The sequence below is a fragment of the Centruroides sculpturatus genome, unplaced genomic scaffold (genome assembly GCF_000671375.1).
Source record: "Centruroides sculpturatus isolate CEXI.00-Female unplaced genomic scaffold, Cexi_2.0 scaffold92, whole genome shotgun sequence".
Classification (NCBI taxonomy): domain Eukaryota; kingdom Metazoa; phylum Arthropoda; class Arachnida; order Scorpiones; family Buthidae; genus Centruroides; species Centruroides sculpturatus.
This window is the reverse complement of record NW_019384394.1, coordinates 575023-587393: the sequence shown is the minus strand read 5'-3', so window position 1 is coordinate 587393 and position 12371 is coordinate 575023. Positions and strand designations below refer to the sequence as shown.

Genomic DNA, 12371 nt, shown 5'->3' with positions numbered 1-12371 from the left:
ATTAATAATTAATAATAGTTTTTTTGTCTGACCGTTAGAATAATATAATTGAATTTATATTGAATGGACAAACGATTTTTAATTGTCTTTTGGTAAGATTCCAACATTTCAGTTTGACTTTTATGTAGACAATTGGGCAGCAAAAATTTTAAAAATATAATAAACAGTAATATAAAATTAAATTTTAATTTATGATAGTTTTGGCATACATTCGAGGAAAAACCGAATTGTTTATTAGTAAGATATAAATTTATTATAACAAATGGTCAACATAACAAAGGCCTATTTAATGTTAGCATTCCTGACAAACTCCATAACCTTCATACAATATCATATGCATTTATTCATTATACTGTATTATAATATATATTCGCTATAAAAATTTAAATGGGTTTAAACTTATGTAGTCCTAAACTACAATTAATTTTCGTGAAATAAAATGTTTTATAGTTTAATATTCTTTTTTATGATCCATCAAAATATACTGGACGGTTCTGTATATTATTACAGCGTATGTGGTTACCTAATTATCGCGTTAGTAAGAATATTAAGAAAATAAAATCCCGTAAATTTAAATTTAAACTTCTATTCATTCCGTAAAATATAAATATAAATAAAGGATATATTTAAATATGAAAATTTCAATTAATTTTTCTATGTATAAAATTATATATATTTATGTAGGCCCTATTTAGCCTGTGTTTAAAGATAATGTATATAATACACAGCTTTAATTTTCGAACGTTGAAAGAATGGTTTATAATATTTATAGAAACAGAGCGATGACGAAATCGGCCGACTTCGACTAGAATACGTAATGGGTTAAAGGTATAAAAATTGCATGAAAAACTGGCCCGTCTAGGTCAGATAGGAATGCGAGTCCCGGTTCCTCCCGTACTGGAATTATTGCGACTTCGTGTGTGTTTAAACATGTCGGAGGAGATTGTTCCGACAGAATTAATCTCTCGAGATTTCGGGTGTCGAAATGACCAAAAAAGGTAACTGGGCGAAACCAATGACTTATTTCGACCGAGTTTCGTGCACGTGACAATGCATTCCTCCTCTTTTGTTTTGATATACATCATTGATGTTGGCTTAACTGTTCATTGGACTGTATACCGATAATGTTTGCTTTAAAATAGTATCGTGGATTTAGGCGCCTCTTAAATTATGGTCCACAATTTAAAGCAATTCCGCATTGTGTAATATTCAAAAAATAAAAAAATAAGGTTTGTATACAAGGAAATCAATGCCAATATCAGAAATATGCGTGTAAAAAATAGACTATAAATTTTGGTATATTATTTTATTTCACAATTCATTGTCGTGGATATATTTTTGAAGGTAGCCTATTATCTATGTAATTCCTTAAAGATTTTAAAATACAGCAAGTTTTCTATCTTCCAATTGATTTTTTTTTCTAAAAATAAACTGATTTTAGAATTATATAAAGGTGGAAGATATTACAAATTTAACATTAATCGAAAGAAAATTCGATTTTTTTAAATTTATATTAATATAGTCAATGATATAAGATAAAATTTTTAATTTTATTATTATAGATTAAATATAATTTGTGCGTTACCAAGATATAGAAGAAAGATGATTCTGCAAGTAAAATATAATAATAAAGTAAGTAATTTAATATTTAATAGAGTTATAATGAGATTATCTTATCACTTATTACTTGATTAAGCGAAATAATAATACAACTAAATTATATTCTTTTGCGGTGTTTGCAGGTAATTTTATTAATTTGTATCAACCAAAGGAAACCACTTTTTTTTTTTTTTTTTTAATTTACTTTCGACATCACTTGTGTCGTTAGGTTCTATTTTAAATATATGATAATTATCTCTGCTACAAAGTATAATCAGAGACGGAAGTTTCTATGTTACATTTCGCTGGTAGCGAATAATAACGAAATTTTTACTTGTGTGTAAAAATGAATTCTTATTGTAAACATTCGTTAAAATATAAAAAAAAGGGGGGACCAGAAACTCTTCATCCTTGGCATTTTTTAAACTCTCATTATGGTTTTTTTTTAACGTTAGAACGACACAATATTTTGTAATTACACTATATCAAATAGACCTATTATTCTGGTGGACTCTGTACTCGGTACAGTACATATGGGTGGACTCGACTCGTTGGGATTGGTGGTTAGTGGAGCAAGTTTTACTTTTACACTTGGATGCAGAAGAACTGTCACCGATCCATGAGCGGCTATTCATTAAAACCGGCTAAATGCGCTGCTCAATTATTGATAACGATACTTAACGATTGCGACAGTCGGCAGTTTAATATTGATTCCTAATTTGTTAACTTTTTATAATTATATAAGAAATAGTTGGAAAAAAAAGCGAAAGTTGTGGTGGTATAGCTTTGTACGATTTTGATATTTTTATCTGTGGTGGATTAATAAGTTTACTTTTTTTCCCTTAGTTTGGAAATAAATTATCTAAATTTATTCGATTTTACAAAATTATAACAAAGTGTAGATTTCTCCCCCTTATCATAGTTATAAACTATAATGGATTTAAAAAAGCAAAATTGATAATGCCTTTCGTAAAATATTTTATGAAAATTTATGCAAAAATATAGAGTTAGATGAGGAAACTTCCGAATTTATCCCTATTGGCTTCTCTCCATTGAATAATCTGGAGTCTATTAATATGAATAAACTTATAAAAAAAATCGAAAATAATTATTGGAAAATGTGTTTTATATAAAAAATGTACATATACTAAAAAAGCTCAAAAAACACGGAAATTTAACAATAAATTTATTTTTAGTTTTCAAACTCCTGATTAAATAATGATTAATCATGATGATGAAATTTTTGCTTTATAAAAGATCTATTGTGATATTTTTGGAATTATTTATGAGTATAACGATTCGTGTAAAATTTAAGAACTGGAAAGATATGAGAATTTAATATTTAAATATATCCTAATACATTAATGCAATGTATAAAACATAACTTTAAAATCGTAGTAATGAAGCTTTTAGTTTTGCTGGAATAAATAAATAAATAAATACAGGATTTATATTTCAATTTTACATTAAAAAATGGAGATCCTATTTAATTTTAATGATTTGGCTAAAAGAACTTTTCAAAGAGAATATAAAAAAAAGAATTATAAACAAATTAGTAAGACTTGTTTCCAGATATTCGTTTAAATATATTTTAGAAATATTTAAATGTATTTTACTCATCTAAACAAGCTGTAAATGAGTAAAAATATACTCTACAGGATCAGTCTCATGATGATAATGTTTCTCTAGCATGCATCACTTTGAGATACGTGGAAATTTTAATAGACGTAATTGATTCGAAACAAGTATATTAATTTTGCAAATTTGCTATTAAAATTTAACGGGAAACGTTTTTCGGGAGTCGATGCAGATTATGGAAGGTTTTAAATTACTGACTCAGTATACGTCATAAAATTCAATTGAATTAAATAATTCTTTTTTTGATAAACATACACTTGCCAGCTGCTGCAGTTATTATTCTTCGGAACCTTAGTCAATACAATTTGCTTAGCATTTAAAACCGTTAGAGATCTCAGCAAACAACGTGTCCTTGGAACAATACAACCCTCATGTTAGATTATGTTTTATGTTTATTCTCACATCATAAAGAAGACGTAAATATATTACGGGGATTTGAAACGTGACAAAACTCTATTAAAATTGTTATAAACGAAATATACACCGAAACTTATCGATTTTTATTCCTCCATATTCCTCTTGTAATGTTTTGATCCCGACCTTGAACACAAATGTCCTGCCTCTATCGATCCCTGTTCTCCATTCTCTTTCTGCACGTAGATACCATTCACGTGGATACACACCGTCCTATTCAGTTCCTCGAATATAAGAGTAATGCTAATTTGTAATGCTTAATCTAGATATTTTCCCAATATCTGACAAAATTTTATTTTATGGTTAATATATTACGTATAGTCGCCCGTTATTATAGGTAGGTCGAGTGTATTTAGATGGTGCTCCCAATTTTCTATTTGCTTTATACAGTTTAAAATATCAACTGTTTTTTCCATGAGAAAAATTAATGTATTTGGAATAAATGAAAAATTTATTTTATTAGACGATAACTCAAGAAAAGTTAATTATAATTTTAAAGGAAATTGAGAAATAAATTTATATATTATACATATTTATTATTTTAACTTATAAATAAAATAAATAAAGAAGAAAAATATAAAGTAGTATTTTAAAAAATAAAGGCTAAATTGTTTTTTTGCAAAATTTTGAGTATTTAAGTTTTGTCGATTAATATTGAAATATGATAATGTTGAATATTAAAGAAGCATTTTTGACGAAGTTGACTTTTCTAAAATATCATCTTAAAATACCATCATACTATTGAATATCTTGTGCATTATTCATGAAAAGAAAAAACTTCCTACACTTTTGAATAAAATTCAATTAGATGGCCAAATGTTTGTTTGTTATAACTTATAAAATATGAAATAAATTGTTGTATATNCTTTTCTGCAAGTAACTCTTCAAATTAGTTTAGAATAATGATAAAAAAAAGTACTTTGAATTTTCCAAGACTTATTAGTTTTATTAAATTTCTTAAATAAAAATATAAATCTGCTGATTCCTGTAAATTAAGTCTGAAGAGTTATTCAATGATATTCTGATATTTCATACACAGTAATATTCTTTTAATTTTTTCAACATTTAACATTATTGTAATCAGGAATGATAGGATTGATGTAGACTAAATATCATATTTATTTAAATATGAATAAGTTACTTTTATTGCTTTATATAATTAGCAAGTTTGCTACTTAATAGTAATATTTTGGATGAATTGAGATAGAAAATAATTCAATTTAAAGCAATATGGCAATTTAATCATATAATACAATACTAATGTAATGTTAATTATATACAGTGCATGCATACACACCACAACACTTGAGTTTGTTTAAATTAAAAATGTGTTTGGTCTTACTGATAGAAATTAAATCCTATCTTTCAGATGCATGCCAAATGCTCTTATCTAAGTTAATGGACTTTCTATCCTATCTCTGCAGAGAATACTTTAAATTTTCTCTTTGTTATTAATCTGAATTATAATTAAACAAAATTTCATTACTTATTAATATGTTATTTTTTTGTTATAAAGTGTAATTTAATTTAGTGTATTAAATTAATTTATAAAATTATATTTGAGATTCACTTTCTAAACTAATTTTTTAGAATTAAAATTTGAATTTATTCTTGATTTACTTTTCCTTAGAAAATACAAACAATTTTATAAAATCAATTTCTTGGAAATTTACATGCTTTATTATTTTATAAATAAATGATATATATGTATATATATATATTACTAGATTTATTTATTTATAGAGCAACAGAATTTAATAAAACTTTATTTATGGAAAGTTCAAAAGAACAAAAGTTAATCCATCTTGATGTAATAAATTTTTCAAGTGAAATTAGTTTATAAAATCTGACTTTTACAAAAAAGAAACTTTCTTTGAAATAATTTATTCTTTTTATTTATTTATATTTAGAATAATAATAAAGATTAAAAGGAAAGTATAATGAAAGTAAAAGCAAAAATAATAAAATTTAAAATAAATTTCATTTTAATTCTTGTTGATATAAGTAAAAATGTTAAATGCTTTTGACAAAAAATTTATTTGCAAAACTCATATTTTTATAAAATTTAATTTTAGAAATTATTTCATAGCATAACAAATTTTAAGGCTGACAATATGAATCAGTAATAAAAATTGTATTTTTGATGATAGACAATCCATCCTGTTTGCTTGTTATTAAACTCAATATACTAATCTAGTATAATTTAGGAGATGATCTAATCTGTTTGAAATTTAAAACTAAACAAACTATGAATTAACCCTTAACTCTTTAATTAATTTCCTAAATTAGAAGTTTATCTTTGGCTACCTTTAATTAATAATAATAAATTATAATGCACATATTAATGGCTCATCTTGTACATAATTTAAAATAGATGTAGTAATTTTATTCAGGAAAATAAAACTGATGAATTGTTTAAATTTTTTAAAACTATGCAAATATTTTTGCATTTTAACACAGTATTGAATGTATATTACACATGTTCAAAAAATAAGTATAATTGTCCAATCATCAGATAGATCAAAAAATAAACAAAATAAACAGTGGAAATTTTATGTTAACATTTCTAGACAATAAAAATACCCAGGATGTAGTTGAATATTTCATTAAAAACCATAAATTTATGCAAAATACACAGGGCCCATAAATACAGCAGTAGCATAGCATTATTTCTGCTGTAGTTTAACCATTAAGGACAGTTTGCTGCTATTTTACTGTATGCTACTGATAGTGATAATGCCAGAAAAATGCCACTTAGACAATTTTATTAAAAGAATTATTGGAAGGCTAAAAGCAGGCCAGTTGCAGACAGATGTTTCCAGGACTCTGGATGTGCCACAGATCACATCCAGACTTTGGGTCTGATTTCAAAGAAAGAGATGTATGCCAAACAGGAAGTGAATATCCAATAATTACCATCCCTCAACAGGACTCCTAACTGATGTTAACAGAATGCACATCATAACAGAAGAATGTCTGTCTAGTAGATGACTCTAGAAGAAGTGTTTTCAGCAATCAGTGTAAGACTTTTACAACAAACGATCTACAAGAGACTTCAGGCAAATAGTCTTTTTGTCAGATCACAGTATGTCGAATTTCACACTAGCAGTTTGTTGCAATAATTTTGCATTTCCATTTGACTCTGTTCACGGAAGAGTCCATTTTATGATGGTGTCAAGAACATCAACATTGGACTTTGGATGAATGAGGCAATGTTCTGTTCATTGAATCCAGGTGCAGTCTAAAGAACAATTCTCATCACATTAAAATATGGATATCAAAGAAGCCAATATAATCCCATGAATATTGTGAAAAGAAACCAGTTTGAGATGGTGACATTTACATTTAACAGCTTTACTGAGCTTCAGATTTTTTTAAGGAATGCCATTACCAAAAAGTGGGATGTTCTAGACAGATGAGTTGCATCCAATCAGCCTCCATCAAGAGCACTTCAGAAATTTCAAGATGATCTTATTCAATAATAGATTTAGCTCCCAATGGAGTGCATAAGCAATGTTATAAGCAGCATGAGCAATTGCTGTGCAGTTTGTCTGTATGAAGGAGGCAACCACATCCCTTGTTAATCATTTTCAGTGCAAAAGATTTTGACAAATGCTTAATACTATTTCTTCTTTCTGGATTGAACTAATTTAGATTAAACTTTTTGTTTTTCAATTGTTTTGTTGCATAAAGAACATACAAGCAGAATACTGTATTAAGTTTCACGTTGTTTTTTATAGTAGTTCCTGAGATATAGGCCAAATAAATGGCTGTGTTTATTTTTTTTGGACATGAGTGCTCACATCAAAATTTGTTTTTAACATACAATCTGATATAAAAGCAGCATTAAATGAAAAAGTATTATTACAATAAAACATGCAAATGAGTTATTTATTATTATTATTTTTCTTTTTTAAATAGGGAACATTATAAAAATGTTTAAAATCAAAATTTGTAAAATTTAGACTTTTGCTTTTCTAATTAATATTGATAAGTTTTGATTAACAACCTGCTGCTATTTGAATTTTAATCTGTTTTAGCTAAAACACTTTATTATTAATTAAAAGTAACTTTGTTTTTGATTTTGATGTAATTGATTTTTACATTTTATACGTAAATCATCTTACAGTAAACAATTTTATTTATATAGCATTGATGAATTCTAAATATAAAAATTTATTCATTTTCATAAATTTTAATGTTTCTAATAATAGAATTAGAACTTCTAAAGATTTAACATTTTTAAAAATATTCTTTACAAGTAAAGGATTATTATGTTGCATGTAACTTAATAAATATTAATTCTTTCAAAAATAATATAATTTTGATATATAACTAACTAGTAACAAGATATTTTTTTTCTGATGCTGTCCTAAGCTGTACTATTTTTAAAATCTCAAAATAGAGTATAGACTTTCACATTAACTAATTGATTAAATTTGAATTTGTAATATTTGTTATAAATATCCAATTTTTTAATTCAGCATAAATTCAGATACTTTAATGATCAATATTAATAAGTTTTAATTAGAATGAATAAATTCCATTCTATTCATTCCATTATAATTACATTATATTGATTAATCTAATAGCAGAGCTAATAAAAGTAATATTGATTTATCAATATAATTCAAATGAAGTATTATGATATAATTTTATAAATGAAGTAAATTACTATCAATTACCCATTATCTAATACAAAGTAATTTTATTATCTATTAATAAATCATTTTTCATTTAACATAATGCTGTTGTATCAAGAAATTATCAAAATGATTTTTATGTATATTTTTTTAATTTTAGAATTATTTTTCATATTGTTAACTACAAAATCCCTTTCAAAATAGTAGTTAATTTCTATTAATTTTTTAATTTTATTTTGCTTGCTTTCTTAGTTNGAATTTGTAATATTTGTTATAAATATCCAATTTTTTAATTCAGCATAAATTCAGATACTTTAATGATCAATATTAATAAGTTTTAATTAGAATGAATAAATTCCATTCTATTCATTCCATTATAATTACATTATATTGATTAATCTAATAGCAGAGCTAATAAAAGTAATATTGATTTATCAATATAATTCAAATGAAGTATTATGATATAATTTTATAAATGAAGTAAATTACTATCAATTACCCATTATCTAATACAAAGTAATTTTATTATCTATTAATAAATCATTTTTCATTTAACATAATGCTGTTGTATCAAGAAATTATCAAAATGATTTTTATGTATATTTTTTTAATTTTAGAATTATTTTTCATATTGTTAACTACAAAATCCCTTTCAAAATAGTAGTTAATTTCTATTAATTTTTTAATTTTATTTTGCTTGCTTTCTTAGTTATCCTTCTTTACACTTATCTGCAGAGTCATTCATTGACTGCTGTTATGGTCATTTAAAATGGCTATATCAAGGCAACCAGAAATTATCACAACAGATTCTAGTGGAGAAGGATTATGTGAAGAACAACCATCACGTGGAGGTAATCTTAATGTTAAAACAAGTTTATTTTTAAAATAATTCAGAAAATAATAGTTATTAATAAATTATGCTTTTAATGATAATCTAAAAATAAGCTCAAAATTCTTTATTTGAATATATTTTTCTTTAATAATTTTCTATTATTTTGAATTCAATATATTTTGCTATGCTTGCTATAAATGCAATATATTTCATCATTGCCATGATCATCATATGAAATGTTTGAATAATTTATAATTAAAAAATTAACTATTAAACCTTTACAAACACCAGAAAATCCATCAAACATACACAGTTTAATAAGATAAACTGTATATATTTACTGGATTTTCTGATGTTTATGAAGATGTACTTAACTAGATGATTTGAGGTATATTTTATTATTATTAAGGGTCATTTAATGTAAAACTGAGTGATATTAAGTATAATACAGATTTTATTATTATTGTCAGATTTTTAATGAAAAGAATATTTAGGAATTATGGTTTGAAATTATGTGATTTAAATTATATTGCAATATTTTTCTTCATATTGGGAAGGCATCACATTGCAAACATTGCAACCGATTATAGATCAATCTTTTTTGATTGAATTTTTGATCGATTGAAATTATATGGATTCTCTATAATAAATTATGCAGTTTTATTCATAATCACAAAACATTCCAATCTTTGGTTTACACTATTAGAAATCTTTTATTTAAGAACTAAATTATGGAAAAGTACAGCTAGATATCTCAGTGAACCATAATTTAGAACACTAATATGGGGAACTTTTTTATTTTCCACATAGTAACAAGACCTGTGTAACAAACTGTTATTTAAGATATCTATTTTTTGTATTTTTTATTTGTTTTGTTTTTATCTTTGCAGAATATAAAATTATTTGAAATGCTTGAAAAAGTTAATTCTATATTATAAATTCAGCTATTCAAAACTGTGAGTACATTAATAAACACTCCACATATAACCAATATCCAGCAAGAAGAAATTACAAGAAACCAAATGTTTTCAACCATGTTTAATGGCCATTCTGTCAGACTACTGGACATTATAAGGCTAACATCATCAGTTAACCTGACAATGTCTGTTAAACATGATTGAAAATGTTTCTTTTCCTGTAATTTAATCTTATTGGATATTGGTTATGCCTATATGTGCAGTGTTTATGTTCTAAAATATTTAGAAACAAAACATTTTTCATTCATAAGTAAAAAAATGAATTAAATTTCTTAAAAGTCGATTATTTATTTATTTAAATTGTCAAATTCTCAAATTGATTCAAAACAAGTGACGAATATAATATCAGAACATAAGTGACCAAATGTTTTTATAAATACAGTAGAGTCCCGAAAACTCTGCACTCGATAACCCGGCAGTCTGGATAACTCGCCCACACCCTGGCAGGGCGAAAAAACCCCTAGTTAATTTTCATTATAGACAGCTTTATGCCTCATAAAGTATTTTTCTGAGGTCTGTCTTATCAGGTAAATTACTGTACACTGTATATTCATTAATTTTCATTTTCATGTAGTAAAGGCTCTATGTCTTCATAAAGTTTGTACTTTTCCTTTGTTTAAGGGTATTTGGTCAATTTATTCTCTGTTGTATTCTCAAGCAAACAATGCATACAAGTACAGAACAGTATTTTCTGAGGAAACACTCATTCTTATTCTTTTTTAACTCCATTCCTGATAACCCGGCATTTTCACAAACTCGGCCACCCTTCAGTCCACATTAGGCCGAGTTTTTGGGACTCTACTGTACTTATAAAAAAAAGTTTAAATTTTTTTGAATATTTTTATTCACATTTCATTAAAGATTTCATAATAATTCATTCTTTCTGAATGCATTATGGATTTTGCAATTCTATCTTGGAGAGCATATACAGTATATATTTTTATTGCAAAGTAACTTCTTAAATAAAACTTCAAATTTTTTAAAAGTAAACTATATTATTAGCCAATTTTTAATATTTCTGAGCATTGAATGAATTCTAAGGATTCTTAAAAAAAAAAGTTTAAAAAAATTTCATTCAACTCTGGCAAATAAACATACTAACTTTCAGCATATTTGAAAACTATCAGAATTAAACATCACTAGAGACAGTATTCAAAGATGTTTGTATATCATTTATATACATTAGTTATAATCTCTATATATATAATCTCAATTTTATATGATTATATATATATATATATCATATCATATAAATATCAATTTTGGTTCTTCCCTAATTGAATGAATCTAAGAATGTCGTTCTAGTTCACTTCAGTTGTTCATAATAAAATGCATACAATATCGTCAGTATATACTGTATATTGGTATTAGATTCATTAAATGAAACGTTTATGTGATATCAAATTCTTTAAAAATTCTGACAAAAGGGAAAAGCCTCATGTCCACTGACAGAGCATGCCAAATGCTGATGGTGGCAGTATGAAGTATATATTAATATATTTTCTAACTTATTTAAATATATACTTCTCAAAACAATACCTTGTTTGAATATATAATTAAACAATATTTTTAAAGTGTTGTTGCTGAATAAATTTATTTAAATAATCAAATATTTTAAAAAAGATAAAAAATGATTGAGTTAAACATATTTTATTACAATTTTTGTAATAACTCAGGATGTATTTCTTCATAATTCGAAGTTTAGACTATTTACAAAAAGTCAAAATAACTTTTGAGTCTATCTTTATCCTTTTTTACACTACCACAGAAGTAACAGTCTTAAAAAATTTGCTTTGAAGAACTCTTCTTAAAACATAGGTAAAAATTGGTAAAAAAACTTCAAGATCTTTTTTAACCTTGTGAAGTTTTTTTACCAATTTTTACCTATGTTTTAAGAAGAGTTCTTCAAAGCAAATTTTTTAAGACTGTTACTTCTGTGGTAGTGTAAAAAAGGATAAAGATAGACTCAAAAATTATTTTGACTTTTTGTAAATAGTCTAAACTTCGAATTATGATCAAACATATTTTATTCTTCACATTTAATATGAAAACTGTTGACTGTTCATACTTAATGTTAAACTGATTAATTTTTTTGAAAAATATTTATAACAAAAACTGATTGAAGAAAAATATAAATATCCATGAAATTTTCTAAAAATCAAAACCAATAAAAATAAAAACTGCAAATATGAAATTGCAGTAATTCACTTCTGTTTGAAAGTAATTTGGCTATAAAATTCAAATTTTCTATTTATTTCCGATTGGTTA

The 12371-nt window shown here is 25.1% G+C and overlaps 1 protein-coding gene across 1 annotated transcript in view; it reads left to right on the top strand.

The window, feature by feature from the left end:
- Window positions 1-12371, top strand: part of LOC111618327 (FK506-binding protein 5-like) — a 94226-nt gene that overhangs the window by 17983 nt on the left and 63872 nt on the right. The window contains exons 2-3 of the mRNA XM_023359825.1: window positions 1563-1632; window positions 9004-9145. Of these exons, the coding sequence (XP_023215593.1) occupies window positions 9064-9145 (82 nt within the window). The 5' untranslated portion in view covers window positions 1563-1632; window positions 9004-9063. The remainder of the gene's footprint in view (window positions 1-1562; window positions 1633-9003; window positions 9146-12371) is intronic.